Genomic DNA, 19,657 nt, shown 5'->3' on the forward strand with positions numbered 1-19,657 from the left:
TTAGCTAGCTGTTTATCTTGGCAGTAAAAAGATTATATATACATTTTAGGAAATAAAATATGACCTACAGTTTCTCTCAGAAATCCTGTCATATTACCTCATATTAGCTGTTTAGCTTCAGCAGTAAAGATTATGGACATTTTATGAAACAGATATTCCATTTCTGACCGTTACTGTTAACTGATATTGAGTAACTGGCTAGCTTTAGCACCTAAGATTATGATTTTATTTTTAACTAATACCAAAAAGTCTCTCAGAAATCATGTCAGGTTAGCTTATTGTGGGTAACCTTTAGCGCCCAAGATTAAGAAAATTTTTATTATTAGTATTTTTAATTTAAACATTATCTTAAATCCTCTTAATCCTGTCAGGTTAGCTTACATTGGGTAACTGTTAGCTTTATCACCTAAGATTATGACATTTTATCAGTATTAATATGTTTTTTAATCTAAACATTATTTCAAATCCTCTGAGAAATCCTGTCAGGTTAACTAGCAAGCAAGAGCTAACCTGACATTATCTGATAAAGCTTCTTCTGTCACATAAATGTAGCCAGCTAGCTAATATAAGCACAATGAACATTCATAAGCTTTAAAATCCACTCAGAAATCAGCTACTGGTCTGATGTGTAGAGTCTGAGCTAAACAGTACAAACTCAAATTACCGGAGATGAAGCCGCTTCCTCTGGCACAATGCAAATGCCAAGCTGCTGGTGGTCTCTGCGCTGTGCCTCTTGAATGCTTCTGATGGGCTTGATAGCCATTTTGGGTCCACTTGTGAACCGCTACATTAAACAGCTATGCAGCAGTAGCACTAACAGATAAGAGCGAGTAGCTTTTATGTGCTCTTGTTGCTCTTTGGAGAATCCATTTAGCAATAATAGCTATAATGCTTATTTGGACAACCAGAATTTACATTTAGTTTCCGGATATACGTGCGCATTGGTTTAAGAATGACCCTGCGTCCTTTTGACTTCAGAGTATATAATGCTTTTACGGATTAAAAGAAGACACTTGTTTGCATAATGCTGTTATTTTTAACCGTTTGAATCGTTCCTCGGCTAAAACAAGCGCATTAGACTCACGGATCTGAAGCTACAGCATAGTGTAAAGGAGAAAAGCTACTACTGCTATAAATGTAGATATCTTAACTCTTTACTCTCTTTACTCTTGGCTTGAATAAAATAAAATTTGCAATTAGAATTTAAATATTTAAAGCAGTTAGATCGATTGAATACGAAGTGAAATAGACTCAATAAGTTAAATGCTAATGCTTAAATGCTAATTTGTTTCTATATGTTTGAATTGTTTCTATATGTTTGAAATGCTAAAAAGTCATTGCTTGTGCCATCAACAGTACATTTCCGCTGAAGCCACACCCCCCAAACCACCTGAATGCTAATTCAAAAGGTGGAGCTGTCTAAATTAAAATGATTGACATATATTTAGAGACACTTCCTTGTTCTGTCGTTATCGCTCTGGAGTTTGTTCCTAACATTTTAAACGTTTCTTGTTGCATGTTGCGATTAAAATGAGCTGATCAAACAAAACACAAACATGATAATTGCCCTGCTGCCGGTACACCAGCACCACCTAGAGGCAGTCAGGGCAACTATTGTGTCTGTTGTTTTTCTGTGGCTCAACTTTTTTTTTTGTTAGCGGTCAGAGAGTACAGGCAGTGTCTATTATAACATAAACACTGCCTTTATATTACAAAATCAGGGGCTTTTGCAGCGGGAAGCTTTATATAGAAGACTTGGTGTTTTGCCTACAGACATTAAAATAAATAAATAAATAAATATCACAGACCGCTCCTTTAACTACACGTGTAATAGCTTTTGCTGGACCAGATTTAGTGCCAGAGAGCATTCTGCTGATGCTTCTATCTCTCTCTTTTTGTCTTCCTCTGCCTCTCTCTCTCTCTCTCTCTCTCTCTCTCTCTACCTCAAAATACCTGTCTGTCTGTATGTCTGTCTGTCTTTATCTATTTTTTTTTTGTTATCCTTTTTCATGTGACTTTTAAACACTGAATACTCATACTGTCACACTCTATCTCTCCCTCTCTTTCTCTCTCTCCACCTTGCATTACCTGTCGTCTGTCTCTTTATCTCTTTTTTTGTTTTCTCTTTGCTTTTTGACTCGTCTCTGTCTATTATATTTCTTTATGACTCCCACACGCACCTACTCATTCTGCTCTCTCTCTCTCTCTTTCTCTCTCTCTCTCTCTCTCTCTCTCTCTTTCTCTATTTCTTCACCTCGCACTACCTGTCTGTCTGTCTTCCTATCTCTTTTTTTTTGTTTTTTCTTTTCTTTTTCACTCTCATGCCCACTCTCTTTGTCCCACTCTTTCTCTGTCCGTCTGTCCCTTTATCTCTTCTTATCTATTTCTTCATTATGACTCCCACACGCTCACACTCATTCTGTTGTCTCTCTCTCTCTCTCTCTCTCTCTCTCTCTCTCTGTAGGTCACTGTGCTGTCAGTGGGATGGTAGAAGGGTGGAGTGGAGTCCAGGTTGAAGGAGCATGGTGAAGCACCAACCCCTGCAGGTCTATGAGAGACAACTCTGCTTGTCCTGTCTAACGGGGATCTATGGCTGCCGCTGGAAACGATACCAGCGCTCACACGATGACACCACGAAGGTGAGGCTCGCTGTGATTTCACTCATTAGAACAATGTATTGCTGCTCACGGCAGCCAGTCTGGGAAAAGCATCATAGCAGACATTAGAGACAGTTGTGATGTATACGACAGAGTTTAGTTTTTTGCTAAGAAAGTACTATAGAGTAAAAAATACAATTTACTGATAAAAAATGCTTGATATGACCCCAAATGTCAGTTTTTCCGGACACAGATTAAAGATTAAGCCTCGTCTTCTATAAAATCACATTAACTCAACCCCGTGTTGGTGAATATTTCAAGAAATGTAAAACATACTCCTATGTTATAAACCGTAACATTGTTAATATGTACATGACTGAAATATGTAACCATAAATCTGAACCTTGAGCCGTGTTTGGAAAGGGATTTGGGTCGCAGGACATAACAACCTCCCAGAGAGACTGAAGAGTGTACTAGATAGGCATCAGTCAGAGACTTTATATAACACCACAGTTCAGAGTCGCAGTACATGCGTGCATGCTGGAGGTCACGCAGAGGGGTGGAGGTGCTTGTGTGTCATTTTTCTATCCTGGCAATCCATCTTTTGTGCTGTTTTTTTTTTCCACGTTCGGAAACCAAACACTAGAATCCTTATTGATGAACCACATTTGATAGAAAATACACTCGCTGAGCACTTTATTAGGAACTCTGTACTAATACACTGGATTCCACAAGATGAATTATTTTTCCTCATTCAGGAACATTACCTGAAGGTGTTGATCTGTAGCTTATGCTTTTATGCATTACACTGCTGCCTCACTGTAGGCTGATTAGATAACAGCACGATTGTGTAGGTAGGGGTAAAGGTGTTCCTAATAAAGTGCTCGGAGGTGTGGTGTAGGCGTGGTGTACTCGCAATGAGTCTGAAATAATATCAAGTGTGCATGCCAGATACCAAGGACACTGACGCCAAATGAAGCCAAGAATATAAAAGCAAATATGGACATTTTTGGTTTGGGGTTTTGTTTGGTGAAATGATGTAATTATTATTATTTTTTTTAAATATATAACCTTGAATGAAATAGCATGTATAAACAGTAAATTAGATCAGCTTTCAGAATGAAAATGCTTCCAATTAACAATACTGGACATATTTAACAGTATTTAGTATCAATTCACACACTCCTGTTAAGCGCTGGTGTACAGGTCGGGTCGAAAAGGCAAAATATAGCACTGGATACTTCGTATATGATCCACTCATAGGTTTATTTAGTCAGTAATAGATTTTTATCCAAAGAGGAGCACCACAGCCCTCCAGAAGTGATTCAATACACTTCACTCTGTTTTACTGATGATGATGATGGTGATGATGATGATAATGGTGATGATGATGGTGATGATGATGATGCTTGTGGTGGTTGTTGTGATGATAATGATGGTGGTGATGGAAAGTGCAGTCTAATACAACACTTCAAGATCTTTCTCTCAGGTGTTGAGTGGAGTTGAGAGCTGATGAATATGAAGCGGGTCAGAGCGTAGGAGTTACAACATTTTCATCCTCATTAAATTATTCAGGAGTCAAGAGTTCAGGAAGAGAAAAGTTTAAGGATAATGGTGATCAGTCAGAAGCACTTTGGATTCATTGGCAGTTGCTTCGTAACGGGATAAGTGGAGCAGGGACAAGGCAGCTAAACAACAAAACAAACAGACAAATAATTAAACAGAGAAATAACTATGATAGATAGATAGATAGATAGATAGATAGATAGATAGATAGATAGATAGATAGATAGATAGATAGATAGATAGATAGATAGATAGAGCTCACAATAATAGAGCTCACGATGGCTTAAAAGCTGAAATTATTATAAAGAATTCCTTTAAACTCATTGTTTCTGCTATCTATCTATCTATCTATCTGCAAAGAACATGTACAAAGCCAGTGAAATACAGTTAGCCTTTAACCAGAAAGTGCATAGTGTTCTCGGACAATTAGATAGATAGATAGATAGATAGATAGATAGATAGATAGATAGATAGATAGATAGATAGATAGATAGATAGATAGATGGACTGATAATTATCGGACAGTAAGATGGACAGATAGATAGATAGATAGATAGATAGATAGATAGATAGATAGATAGATAGATAGATAGATAGATAGATAGATAGATAAGATACCCCAGCAGCATAAAACCACCCTCTGGGGTTTTCCTTTAATTTGGGACTGGAGATGAACGTGAGCTATCAGAGCTGCCAGTAAAACCTCCTTGATAAATGTATATAGCTGTTTGATAGCAAAGAAATAAAAATAAGAGATAAAATATCAGTAAAAATGAACACATATAGTATAGTAAGTGTAGTAGTTTTGCCCAAAACACGAATTCCTCTGGCTGTAATGATTCAGCTCAAAAAGAAAAAAAAAAATACCACTCCATCTGTTCATAATCTCTGTTTAGGAAGAAAAAAGAGTCATACGGCGTACATGTTGTTTATGCCCTTCTATTTTTGTTTGTGTGTGTGTGTGTGTGTAAAATATTCTTTGTAATAAGTGACATTTTAACCCCCATATTCACTTCACATTTCATTTTGTTTTCAAAGAGTTTCACATCTATTAAAGCCGAGTGTCTAATTAATTGCCTTTAATACCAGAACATGTTTTATTTCTTTCCGTTTTGTACACATTGCAGCTTTCATGCATTTCATTAGAGGATGTGCTGTTTTTCCACTCAACTGAGTTCCTGAATTATTTATATGTGCTGAGAGGAATTTTTCGAATCTGTGTATCGACTGCCAACATGTGGCATTTACTTCATTATATAATGCAGTATCAGGGGCCAAGAGTGCAATATGCAGGACTTTTATACTACTATTTTTACAGAAGAAGCACTGTGTACACACTGGAAGCTCATATTTTCCCATACAGTGTTTAAACCCAACACACAGCACATGGCCTCCTGCATTTCTTAATGATTTCACCTGAATGTCTGCTTCTGCTTTTTTTCCACATGCTGGTTGAGTAAACGAAGCGAACATTCCTCGCACTTTTATCCGTCGATGGCGTTTATTTCAGCAGGCATGAAGTGTGAGCGAAGCTGAGCAGCTGGTCTGTAGGCTTGTGATAATCTTACATATTGAGAGCTGGCTGACTTTTAATGTTTTTTTCCAAGCCTAATGACTAGGGAGTAGTCGGGCTGGATGATACACAAAGACTTAGGAAAAGCACTTGGGAATGTAATTTTCCAGTACCACCACCTCCCAAAGCGGTTTATTCCTCTTTCTTGTGACTGTTACAAAGTGTTGGCACTGAAGACTCCTTCCATCCATCCATTGTCTATACCCGCTTATTCCTAATTAGGGTCACGGGGGTCTGCTGGAGCCTATCCCAGCACACATAGGGCAAAAGGCAGGGGAACACCCTGGACAGGTCAAAGACTCCCTCCATAAACGTCAAATAAACATCCCTTACAGAACTCTGTATTATCTTTACTAGTTCAATTGATTATACATGAAATAAATTATCTATCTATCTATCTATCTATCTATCTATCTATCTATCAGATTTGTTTATCGTCCAGGCTGCTGTTAAAACAAAATAAATCAACGCCTTCTGACCAATCAGAATCAAGAATATGATATATTAATGTAAATGTTTTTATCCTAAATGGTTTCAAGGTAAAAAAAAAAACAAATGGTATGGAAGTGATATAAATGCAGATTTGGGATCATATCACTAAAATTATCATATTTTATTCAGAAAAAAAATGCGTCTTTATTCTCCTTTCCATAAACATTTCATACAGTTTTGATTGTGTTTTAATATGTCGAAGGATGGAGGGAGTTTTTTAAACTAAAAGTCTTCCTTCATGCCCTTGGGATTTGCAAATGTTCAGCAACAATTTTTTGGAGAAAGAGAACAATAGAGCTTGGGAAGGGAACTACTGCTACAGCTGCTGTAAAGTAAGCGATAACAGGAACCGGCTTGTTTCATGAACGTTAAAAGTAACTATAACTGGATAAAAACTGATTGCTGTGTGGAATAAAATGTTACGAGGTGCTATTACAGAAAACTTCCATATATGTTCCTTATTTGCTGCGCAGTTGCTTGTTTTAGTGGCACTGGACTTCTTGAGGAAAGCTTTACTCCACAAAAAGCAATAATTGTGCATTTATTTTCTTAGTTTGGAGTAACTTGTCACTCCTGCCTACGTCTTTGCATGAAAACCGGAGCGAGTAGTGCTGTCAGAGCGGTGTACATCACTGAGCAGGGTTTCTAAAAGGCGAGTGCTTGGCCCCGATGCGAGCGACCGTCTCTCGGATTCTGCCCTCGCAGAAATGTTAATGTGTTACTGGTGGGGGTTGTTTTTGTGTGTTTGTGTGTGTGTGTGTGTGTGTGTGTGCTAATCGTGGATGACACCGCGTCATTGCTGTACCATGATTTGAAGCCTCTTGGCCATGCTCTCAGGAGGCACTTTCACTACATAATTAGTTTTGTTCCAAAGCACTTTGCATGAATTAGCATTGTGGTGGATGTTTAAGGAGGGTGAGTTTAATAGGCCCCCTGAGTGCCAGGACCTCAGGCAGTGTTCTGTCAGATAGACCATGCAGTGGTAAAGAATAGGGAGAGTGGAGCTTAACTCTCAATAGGAATGCATTCAGAAGAGAGAAAACAGTGAGAGATGCATTTAACTTAAATGTAAAATATTAGCCGTCATTGAGGATATGATATCTAATCCATCCTTGACTCAGATCATTTTTCATATAGGGGTTAGTGACTTACTGACCTGCCTACTAATTTAATTACCTACTGAGGGAATTAATTATTGACTTACTGTATTTACAGCCTGAATAATCATCTCACTGACCTGCCTTCTCACTGAATGATGTAATTACAGACTTACTCACGGCCTGGCTTACTGTTATGAACCAGTTTACTAATTTTTAGTAAATGAATTACTGACTTGATGACTGACATCCTGACAGGAATACTGAGTGAACTGGATATTGACTGAACTACTGACTAACATATATAGCTGATGACTTAATTAAAGTATTAACTACTGATGTATCGCCTATCTGAATTACTGACTTGAGGACTGAATTCTTGGAATAGCTGTTGACTGGATTATCTACTGAATTACTGACAAACGTATACATAGTAACTTTTATTTTATTTTATTATTATTTTTTTTATCATTATTACTGCTGAACTAATTACTGACTGACTGACATCACTGATTTACTCCTAAACTGACCTAATTTGTAATTTACTGAATTACTGACTTGATGACTGACTTCCTGAGAGTCTAAGTGACTAGTCATACTAATTGAAATTCACTGACTGGCTTACTGACATACAGAAGGATGTCCTGATTGACTTATCAACAGAATTACAGTCTGACATACAGTAGATACTAAACTACTGACTTAACTACTGACAGCTAGTTTACGACTGACATAATTCCTGACATACTGGCTGACATAAATATGGTCTTAACTACTGATTTACCAACTTGACAGTCTTACATACTGACAGACTGACTGACTTCATTATTTATTAACAAAAGTCACAACTTGCTGATTTGGATGCACTTGCTGATCTACTGAATTACTGACTTGATGACTGACTTCCTCACAGTCTTTGTGACCAATTTACTGACATACTGATTAAAATTTACTGACTGACATACAGTGCATGCTGAACTTCTGACTTAACTACTGACAGCTAGTTGTTAACTGACTTACTGACTGACATTGAGTCACTGACTTTAATATGATCTCAACTACTAATTTACTGACATAAGTACTGAATTACTGACTAAGTACTGAATAGATTGACTGACTTTGTGATTTAATTACTGACATAAAATTTGACTTACAGACTGTATGCTCTACTTACAGACATTATTATTTGAAGTAATGACTGACCTGCTGAATGATTTAATCCTATACTGACTTACTGACATACCAGTTGACTTACCGGCTGACTGACCTAGAGACTCACTGACCGACTTCCTGTTTGACGGAAATAATACCGACATGATTACTGATTGTATTAATAACTGACTGACTGACTTCACCAACTTTACTCATGAACTGACTAAATCACTGACTCGAATGATTTACTTACATACTCGCTTTGTTTATTTTAAGCAATTAAAATATGCAAATGTAACTGAAAACATGCTTGTGATGTATATTGTTAAAAGAATGTTGTGTAAAATGGTAAAATATGGCAAAACTGTATTGTGTATTTATGCAGTGTTAAAAATGATCACATTATTGTTAGCTGGTTGCTTTAAATACCTGAAATTACAATTGAATGGATGAGCAAATCTCGCCAAAACCTGACAAAATGTTTTAAGGATAGTCATGTGACCGTGTCGGTGTATGTTATATATACACAGAAATGCAGTAAGCTGAAGGGAGAAAGTTACGGCTTTCCTTTTGTGAAGAATCGTGAGACAGTGACCTGTTTCCTGTTGTGTTCTGGCTCTCGGGAGCTGATGCAGTGCTGTCAGCAATTTCAGCTTAGCCTTGACCGTTAAAAAGGCAGCTCAGCCTCTGCATTAATACACACACACACACACACTAAGAATTCATCTGACTGAACTCTGCAGATTATCATACAAACACAGTAATGTTGAATGAAGCGCAGTGATTTCCTCTGGAATGTTCTGAGAGAAAACTGCACTCTAAGCATCTCTCAGGAACCTCAGCACTGAGCTATCTGTTTTCCCCCTAAATCCAATAAATCCAAATCCTGCAATGTCAACATTCACTATTTACTCTGGTGATCATTTCAAATTATTTCCTTTAATTAGCTAATGCGATGTAAAGGTGATAATATTTAAAACCTCATCTCAAGGTAGGTACTGTATCTGTGTTGATTATGAAAATGTAAACATACTGTGGTTTGTACCATTTAATTACTTATTAACATAAGTCACAATTTACTGACTTTATTAAACTGCATGCACTAGTTACAGTTATTATTACTTTTAGCTAAACTACTTACTGACTGACTTCACTGATTTACTAATAACCTGACCTAATCGGTAACTTACTGAATTACTGACTTGATGACTGACTTCCTGTCATACTGATTAAATTTACTGACTGACATTCAGTACATATTGAACTACTGACTTGACTACTGATAGCTAGTTGTTAACAGACTTACTGACTGACATTGAGTCACTGACTTTATGATATGATCTTAACTACTAATTTTCTGACATAAGTACTGAATTACTGACTTGGCTGATTTACATTGGAACCTCGTTGAAGGTGAAAATTTGTATTGCGAAACGAATTTTCCCATAAGAAATAATGTAAATGCAGATAATCCGTTCCAGCCGCCCAAAAACATGAGCAATATATCCAATACGAAGCGTATGTAAACTGTATGGCTGCTTACAAAGAACTGACCCAAGCCAAGCATTCCATGTCAAGGCTCCTCACAGGAAGTTGTGCCACCAAGCTTGGGCTAAAAATAGAACAGACCACCCACACCACCAATCTGTCAACAAAAAAACACCCCAAAAATCACCTAGCTTTTGAACGCATGCTAATGGCAACGTTGGTATCGTTCGTACTCTGAAAATGTTTCGTATGCCAATGCAAATTTCTTGCAAAATTTCATTTATTAAGGCAAAAATTCGTAAAGAAGGGCATTCGTATGCCAAGGTTCCACTGTACCGATTCTCCCACATCCAATAAAACCTGCTGTGTTTTCAATGTTTCATTGTTTACTCAGGTGATTATTTATTCTGATTAGCTAATGGGATTTAAAACCCTATTTCAAGCTACTGTATCTCTAAAACGTAAACATAAGAGTACTGTTGTTTGTACCACAGAGATGGCTTTGGGACTGCAATCGATATTAACAGATTTGTTCTCCATTAGTGACCAGTTCAACGTAACTTCACCTTTAAATGCATATTAAAACTGGAATCAATGTCCTGGTTACACAATCACACTTTTTGACCATATAGTACACATACGTAGTAGAAGGGAAATGATTTATGTCATCTAGATGATGATGATGAGGTTCCCTTTAAAATCAAGGTTTCTTCCTTATATCATCTCTTTCAGTTTTCCTCACCTCCTTGCTCATTAAGGACATCATTTACATTATTTAATTAATGTCCTGAATGAATATATTTCTGTAAAGCTGCTTTGAGATGGTGTCCATTGTTTAAAAGTGTTATACAAATAAAGTTGAAAATTGAATTTTTCTGTAATGAGAAAAAGACGTAAATGAAGAAGACTTGAAGATCACTTATAATGGAAGTCTAAGAGCAGTTTAAACTTTATTAGGAATACTATACTAATACTGGCTACGGTTCTCCTTTGGTTCTCCTGGATACTGTTCACCAAGGCTGTTTGCTCTCCAAACAGCCTTGATTCTTCATGGCACGGATTCCACATGATGGTGGAAACATTCCTTACTGAAATAGTCTCGTCTACCCAGAGCTTCAGACTCACAGCATAAGGTTAGAACTCCATAGCAGCTTTTATCAGTCAAGGACAGCCCAAGAAGAAGTCTGACTGACATATAAAACAACCAATCACAGATTGTTTTGTAAAAATGTAAAGTGCAACTATAGATAGATTATTTAAGAAAGTCATGCTAATTATTGACAGTGAACTTGACATCATTTGGAAACCCCAGCATTTAGCTGAACCTCTTAAGCGCTCATTGTCACAGTTGTAAACATGATGGCTGCCTTCTTCCATGAGGGAAGACTGACGGCTTTGTTTTGTGAAACGTTAAGAAACATGACGCACGTCTCCTAGAATTCCTGTAGAATCCAACTGATCAGATGACATCTTCAAAACTCCTGAAGTGTTTCCAGTTTTGTGTGCCACACACATCAGTCATTCAGCCAGCAGTTCATGGGTGTGGCATCTGAATCTGAGACTAATGTTGACATGACTGCAGATTTTTAAGTGCACTTTCACTCACTCTTCCACATTCCATTGAACCGTCTGAAAATCAAAATCACTGATCACTTTTTTTCCCCTCACTTCCGATGCTTACCTGAAGCTGCTGGTCCTTCATGTACATCTTCATGATCTTATACGTGCTCAAGTGGTTAAGGCTCTGGGTTGTTGATTGGAAGGTCAGGGTTTAAGCCCCAGCACTTCCAAGCTGCCACTGTTGGGTCCCTGAGCAAGGCCTTTAACCCTCTCTGCTCCTTTGGCGCTGTATCATGGCTAACCCTGTGTTCTGACCCCAACCTCCAATTCATAGTCATTTCATTCATACCACATCACTGTACTATATACAGATTTATATAATTTATCTATATATTTCTTTCCTAAAAGATAAGGTTTTTATCTTCATCTCAAGGACTGATCAGATCAAGCTTAGGATTGTGTATGTGACAAATATGATGAGACTATATTTCAATTATCGATTAATTATCAATATAATTGTTAACTGTGACCGAGTAGGTGTTCAGATGTTTGTAATAAAATCCCAAGGTTATATTTCTATATGAATGAATTCACTTCTATAAACAGTTGCAAGTGTTGTCACTTGTGTGAAGCTGAGAAGTGAGGTTCTGCCCTTGTGTGCCTCTTTAAACTCCAGCCTTGTTTGGCTCCGTCTTCGGGTATCCATTTTTAATTAACCACTACACAATCTCTGGCATCGAGACAAAAGCTGGATTAGACGTACAGGATGGTGTTTCACACGTAGCCGGTAATTCTGGCCCCTGAAAACAATGAGTGCACTGTGGATAAAGAAGGACTTCTGCTGCAGCCTCTTATTTCATCTAACTATCCAGCTCATACCTGTAATGATGTGTGTGTTTGTGTGTGTGTGTGTGTGTTTGGGTGTGTGTGTGTGTGTGTCCTGTGTTAAATGCAGCCTGTCCTGCTGAAAATTGATCCCTCAGTAATAATTGAGAGATTTTCCATTTACCCAGTTCTTTAGCACGAGCACAAAGGGCCTGTAAACGGAACCGCAGCGTTTCTCCGGAGCTGACGGAGCGTGGAGCCGGAATCTAAGAAAAGCAGCAGTATGAAACGTCGCTGTCTTTTCTGTTTGCTTTCACGTCATGTGTTTTGTTGACATACAGATGGGGTTAATCCCTGTGTCCTGTTGTGTTGGTGTAAATGCAGAGCAGTAGACGCTGATTAAAAGATTTGTAATAGTTAAAGCTGTTACAGTGTCACGGTTTCACGCTCAGTTATAGTGTATATATTTATTTATTGTTCTCAAAATACTGATTAAAAGGCATCATTTGTTTCTTCCTTAATCCGATGCATCTCCTTTGTTTTGTGCCCGGCCCCCCCCCCCCCCCCCCAAAAAAAAAAAAAAAAAAAAACTAGGTTGGATTCCACGATGCTCTCCCTCTGGACTTGCCCTAATTCACACATCAGCAACTTCTCGCTACGTGAATGCGACAGCACTGAAACACTTGAATCCGCAACTGATCTAAACTAGCCACATTCCTACCTCAGTAACAGCTCTGAGCGTGTTCCTTACTTTATCACACTCTCAAACACACAGGAGAACGCAGCACTGCTGACCTAAATGACATTCTACACACTACGCACTTACACTCTACACAACGTACACTAAAGTTAGAAGGGTCATATCGTCTCAAATGGAACGCTAATCGGGTGTATACGCCGTTTCCCAATTGAACGCGAATGTCGTTAATGTCTGGTAGCCCTGCCCCTTTTTCTCTATGGAAGCAAAGCTGCAAGCATTGAGTGCAAGAAACGTCCCAACATTCTACACTTGTTTGTTTTTTTTTTTTCGATTAAGTGACTAAGTAAGCGATTTGGGATGTACCCTTGCTAGCACCTTTTCCTCACAGCTGTTCTGTCTTCCAGCTTAGAACGACAACATGATAAGATTAATTTTAGTCTAAAGGTGATGGATTAGAAGCGATTACAAATTACGCTGCCTCTGCCCTCTGGTTAGAGCGTTAAAGGTAAGCGTGCGTTCTGTCGATCAAATTATGCCTTTTATTTCCAAGTATAATTAAAATGTTCAGCGTCATTGTTGAGTCTTAACACGCTAGTTCTCATAACATGACGCTTGAAGCTGTTCTTTACTCAGATATGCAGATCAGGTAGCGACTTGTTGGTTACACGACGCAGATGAAGAGCAGAAACGGAGTCTCTTTATGAACGTGGATTCATTCTTGTACTTCTTAAAAGTAAAAATGGTAGAAAATTAAATTTTTCTAAACCCAAACCTGAACATTTTTGCCCAACATTTTGCCTACCACCGGCTCCTCTTACTATGAAAACGAATAGGTTTAAATTATAGATCATGTTTATAAAGCACAGTAAGATGAAGACGTCAGTGACCTGCTGCCTGTTTTGTTCCACAACGCAGTTTGAACAGCACGGTGTATATCATGGCCTCTTTAATGGCTGACCCACAGCATCAGCAGGCTGGTTTTTGCAAGCTGAGCTGAATGTGCTGTCCTGTTGGGTTTAATTCCGCTCTACCTGCCACCCACATTATTATACCACACACACACACACACACACACACACACACACACACACACACACACGCTGCCTTTGTACCGACGAGAACTTTACTCACTGAAAATGTGGCCCATTTTCAAGAGAATCTGCCTGGAACGTGTGAATTTAGCATTTTTACTATAACAAAGAGAACAATTATCTCTATAACAAACATCATTATATAGATTTTATTCTTTTTGTGTAGATGACTGCCAAAAGAAAGGGATGCAATTTGTGCTAATTGTAGAGTAAGAGCTCTTTAGGCTTCATAAATGTGTCAAAAATGCATTTATGAAGGCAAAAATAGTAATAAAACAAAAATCTTCACTGTTGATAGTCAAATACACGTTGGAGACTATTAAGCTTAAATATATTTAAAGCAGCCAACAAAATGCAGGTTGTGCCATATTTTTTAAGTGATTCAGTTTATTGAAAATAAAAATAAAATGAAAAAAAATTAAATTAAGTAAAAAAAATACTGAAGAAAATGAAGAACAATTAGATTTATTTATTTATTTTATTTTTTTATTTTTTTTTTAATTATCAGCTTTGAAGAATGGGAGGTCACATATCATGCAAATAAGCCTGTGATTGGTTAAAATAACAAGGCATGTCCAATCAGATTAATTCCATAATGGCCGGCTTTGTAAAAGTGGCAATATATCATCTTTTTATACTCAAGGTATAGTCATGAAATATTAATAGCGCCACCTGCAGTACTGTAAACTGTATGCATTTACATTTGTGGCTTTATCCATGTATCATTTATGCAGTTGAGGGTTAAGGGACTTGCTCAAGGGCCCAGCAGTAGCAGCTTAGCAGTTTGAACCCTCAACCTTCCAATACTTGCAACATGCTACTGTAAAATCCAGTTACGTAATCATGTATGTGTGAAAGTGTGTTTAATTCATTCTGCATTAGGAACAGCTGTGGTAAAAGCAGCTGTGTTTCTGGATGGAGGTTGATTTAAAGCAGTTGGTCTGGTGGTGGTGGTTGTGGTTGTGCTGAGGGTATGTGATATTTTCTGCCCTCTATTCCACCTTCCTGACATTTATATAACCACGTCTTTGTATCGGTGCACATGCTGGGATGACTTGTGCTGTCCCATTTCTGTGTGTTTGTAGGTGTTGTTTTCAATTGAACTCTTTTTCCCAGAGACCAGAAAATGAATTTTCCTCCTGTTTACTTGTGTCTGGGATCAGTATTGAACGTCTTTGCCATGTCTCACTCTACAGTGGTGGTTAATATGAAGCTCATATGAAAGTAGATACTCAGGACTTTAAGAATCTGTAGTGTTTCATAAGTATTTCTGTTTTTAGCCTACTAGGAGTTAATATATTCATAGAAAAGTTCCAGATGAACAATAACGGTTATTATCTCCCACACAAATGTTTGTATCTTCACAGTAAATGCTGATATCAAACCCATTTCTGCTCTCTGAGATGCTCCCAGTGTTTGTTCATCTAAAAAGCAGCTCAGATTTGATCTTCGACCAATAAAATTCTGTGTAAGGTTCTCCAACAGAGGGAAAAACACACGTCTAAAACACACTGAACGCCATTAAATTGATTAAAAATGGACCTTAAGTCTTTTTCTTTTCAACTGGTATACTGGTGAAAAGGGTTCATCAGTTTTCTTCTGCCTCTGTGCACAAATTATTTGAGTGTGTTTATACTTCTGTCACCATCAATTCACACGATCACTCAGGGCCTAAAGGAAGCAGATTAGCTTTTGCTGTGGATGTGTAAATTTGTGTAAATGAATCCTTCATGTCTTATTTGTGTACGTAGTGGGCGAGGGTTGTGATCCAGCTTGTGTACAGAACTTCAGTGTTAATTATCAGTTAATGCAGGAAACGAGCTGCTTTTTTACTCTACAGCTCAACGAATGCTAAAGAAACCAGTAGATAACTGCAGTAATTACAGGTGGAAGCAGCAGATTATCCTGATCTGGGTTCTGGTTTCAGCACATAAAATACCTCCTTACATTTAAACAGCTGGTTGCATAACAGCATTAGATTCCACTGCTTACTTATTTCAATTGTTATATAAACCAGTAACAAGAGTAACCGGCTCCAGCGTTTGGAGATGCTCTGGAAGAAGTATAATGCTACCTTCACACATGCAGCGACTTGAAATCATGAGCAACATCGAAGTCAGCGACTAGTTGTGGCCGTGTCCAAATTAGCGACATGACAAAGTTGAAGTTTTTGAAATACAGAGTGACTCGGTACAGCGACTACAGACAGGACTGAAGACAGTAGAAGTCACATGATCCATTTTAAAGATCACACACTGCTGCTTCATCTCGTATGATATAATGCAGATAAACACTGCTGAATTTTATACACAAACACCAAATCTCTCTCCAGAACCATTCATTTTAGCCTCAAGAAAATTTGTTTAGTTAAGATGCTAGTAAGATAGGACTTGACAGACAAAATTGTTGTGTCTTAGCTGGCAGGAAATCTACAGAAACTCAAGTAATCCCTCAAAACCACCAAACCCATCGCAGCACATTGAGGTGGATGTGTGACAGTGCAAAAGACCACAAAGAATTGGAAGAATCTGAAGCTGCTGTGTGGTCTTCCATCCCTATAGCTTTTTCTTTCACATTGTGCATTTTGAGATGCTTTTCTGCTTAGCACTGTTGTAATGAGTGATTATTTAAGATACTGTAACCTCAACCAGTCTCTCATTTGTTTTATGTGTGTGTGTGTGTGTGAACTCTAGACTGAAAATACTTACACAGGCCATTTCTCTCCGTTCTGGTGTTTGAAATGAACATTAACTCAAGCTCTTGACCTGTATTCATTACTCTAATGACACGTTATTAGCTGAACGGATAATTGCGTGAATGGATAAGTCTTGCTAATGAGGTAGACATGAGGAAATGACTTAACACCTTTAGGTTATAGTTTCCCATCCTCTTGAAAGTGTGATGTAATATGGATATGTGGAGAGTTGTGGGTCAGGTGCTAGAGCTCGGATGCTCTTCACGGCTGATGAGCGAGTGTGAAATGGTGTGAAATAGCACAGCTGATCGCTCGTCAGAACCTCTCTGTGTCTAACACGACAAATTTCACTCCTAACGAGAAACAGACCAGAGAGAGAGAGAAAGAGAGAGAGAGACAGAGAAAGAGAGGGAGAGAGAGAAAGAGAGAGAGGTTTTGCTTAATTTAAAGCAGAATTTCACAATCCGTGCACCGGAGGCTGTTTGTATCGCATTACATTCTGATTACTGTCAAAAGCTCAGGAAACACAGCTGATTAGCTTGGAATGTGTAAACAATATTTTGTTTGTAGCTGCTTATTTAGAGGAATTTCTGTCTGTCTGGCTGGGCAAGTATTTCAGTGTGCTTCTTTATACAGGAAAAAAGCTCCACATTTACTTACAGTGGAAGTGTAAAGTAAGTTTAATTAGTAAACTTGGCATTTGACAGACGCCCTTATCCAGAGCAACTAACGTTTTATCTCATTTTTTATTCACCTGAGCAATTGAGGGTTAGGGGCCTTGCTCAGGGGCCCAGCAATGGCAGGATTTAAACCCCCAACCTTGCAATCACCTTAACCACTAAGATACCAAATCCCATTAACAAATGTGTTCCTATCTGATGCAAATTAAAAAAAAAAACTAACTAAATCTTGCACACTCAGTCAAAATCACGCAGTAGTATCTGAATTTTATAACTTATTTTACCTGATCCGCTATTGAGGCCATCCATAATGCTCAAGGTTTGTGGTTTGCTATTTTTTACTACTAGGTTTACTGTTTTTTGTCACTTCTGACAATTTTAACAAATCTGTTTTTATGTTTTTATGTTTGTTTATAATCTAAGTTTTTAGATTATTTTTTGCATTAAACTGGTAGTTCTGAATTTCTGAAAGGATGAATCCACAGATTTAATAATTATTTGGATTAAATTAATTTTTTTTAAAGTTTTTATATATATTCACAAATTTCAATAACATTCAAGTACAGACTTTTATTTTTTTATTTATTAATTCATTCCTACATATAATCTTAAAATATAAGATTTTTTTTTCTAGATTAGATTAGATTAGATCAAACCCAAATTCCTGAATTCCTTCTCAAGGTGAAGAGAAGGAAAACACTGTGTGTCTCACATTTTACACACTGTTTTTCCATCTAGCCATTAACTGTGTGTGTGTGTGTGTGTTTCCACAGTGGGAGTGTATGTGGACCCTCATCCTCTTCGGGACTTTCACTCTGCTCCTGTTCTGGTTTTATTTCTGGTGGGAAGCAAGCAACGACTACAGTGAATTTAACTGGTGAGTTTCAGTTTAATTCACTTTTATTTACTTCATGCTGTTCAGCACAGACCCTGGAGCTGAGAGAGAGCGAGAGAGAGAGAGAGAGAGAGAGAGAGAGAGAGAGAGAGAGAGAGAGTGTGGAGCTACGTAAATATCTCCATCCAGACTTCTGTAAAGCTGCACTGTCTGAGGCATGAAGTCATCATCATGTTGTGGAAGTGTTTATTACGTGTCTGAGTGTTTCTGCTTTCTTTCTTTCTTTCTTTCTTTCTTTCTTTCCATCTATCCATCTTGCTTGCTTGCTTGCTTGCTCCTTACCCGATCCTTTCTTTCTTTCTTTCTTTCTTTCTTTCTTTCTTTCTTTCTTTCTTTCTTTCTTTCTTTCTTTCTTTCTCTCTTTCTTTCTTTCTTTCTCTCTTTCTTTCTTTCCATCTATCCATCCATCCATCCATCCATCCATCCATCCTTCCTTCCTTCCTTCTTTCCTTCCTTCCTTTCCTTCTCCCATATGACCTGGTGTGCTTTTATTTTCTTCTTTCATATAAAACCATGAATTGCAGTGAGGTTTCTGAGTGCACAGTGTATATGGTGTGTGTGTGTGTGTGTGTGTGTGTGTGTGTGTGTGCGCGTGTGTGCGCGTGTGTGCGCGTGTGTGCGCGTGTGTGTGTGTGTGTGTGTGTGTGTGTGTGTGTGTGTGCGTGTGTGTGTGTGTGTTACTAAAGAAATGACTCATCTTGTATTTCAGGTAATTCACTCCAGCTCTTCTGTAACAACGGGGAATTATGTAACACTCGTTTCACTGTGCTGTTAGACTCCAACATAATATTTACTCCGAAAAAAAAAAAAAAAATCTCAGCTTCTTTTAACTCAAGCTAAAACAATAAAGCAATGCAGTCTGTATGACTGTAATACTGACACTGGTTTCTTAACTCTGACTCTCTCTCTCGCTTTCTCACATTACTCTGAACAGAGTTTAGGAAATAATATCTGTCTGTAATGGAAATCTACCAGATAAGACCTACTTTAATTCAGGTTAGTGTTGCTGTAGTAGAGATTTATTCATATTTTTAAGAGAGTGTAGCATTTCATTTTTTTTTTCTGTTTAGAGAACAAACAAAGCAAGTGCTATAGTCAAAGGAATATAAAATAAAATAAAATAAATAAATAAATAAATAACCCCAGCTAATATAGCAGTGAAAAGCGTATTCTAAATTTAATTAAATAAATATTATTTATTAGTCGAGGGAGTTGCACAAAACAGGAAATTACTCCTGATTCTCCT

The 19,657-nt window shown here is 37.8% G+C and overlaps 1 protein-coding gene across 4 annotated transcripts in view; it reads left to right on the forward strand.

Annotated features, from left to right (window-relative positions):
* gdpd5b (glycerophosphodiester phosphodiesterase domain containing 5b) overlaps positions 1-19,657 on the forward strand; it is a 62,576-nt gene that overhangs the window by 15,986 nt on the left and 26,933 nt on the right. For all 4 annotated transcript variants that reach the window (XR_009206982.1, XR_009206983.1, XM_058413594.1 and 1 more), the window contains exons 2-3: positions 2,465-2,639; positions 18,290-18,393. Coding sequence is in view for 2 of the 4 variants with exons in the window: in XM_058413594.1 (XP_058269577.1) it covers positions 2,523-2,639; positions 18,290-18,393 (221 nt within the window). In the remaining 2 variants the exon portion in view is untranslated. The remainder of the gene's footprint in view (positions 1-2,464; positions 2,640-18,289; positions 18,394-19,657) is intronic.

This window comes from Hemibagrus wyckioides, linkage group LG17 (assembly GCF_019097595.1).
Source record: "Hemibagrus wyckioides isolate EC202008001 linkage group LG17, SWU_Hwy_1.0, whole genome shotgun sequence".
NCBI lineage: Eukaryota > Metazoa > Chordata > Actinopteri > Siluriformes > Bagridae > Hemibagrus > Hemibagrus wyckioides.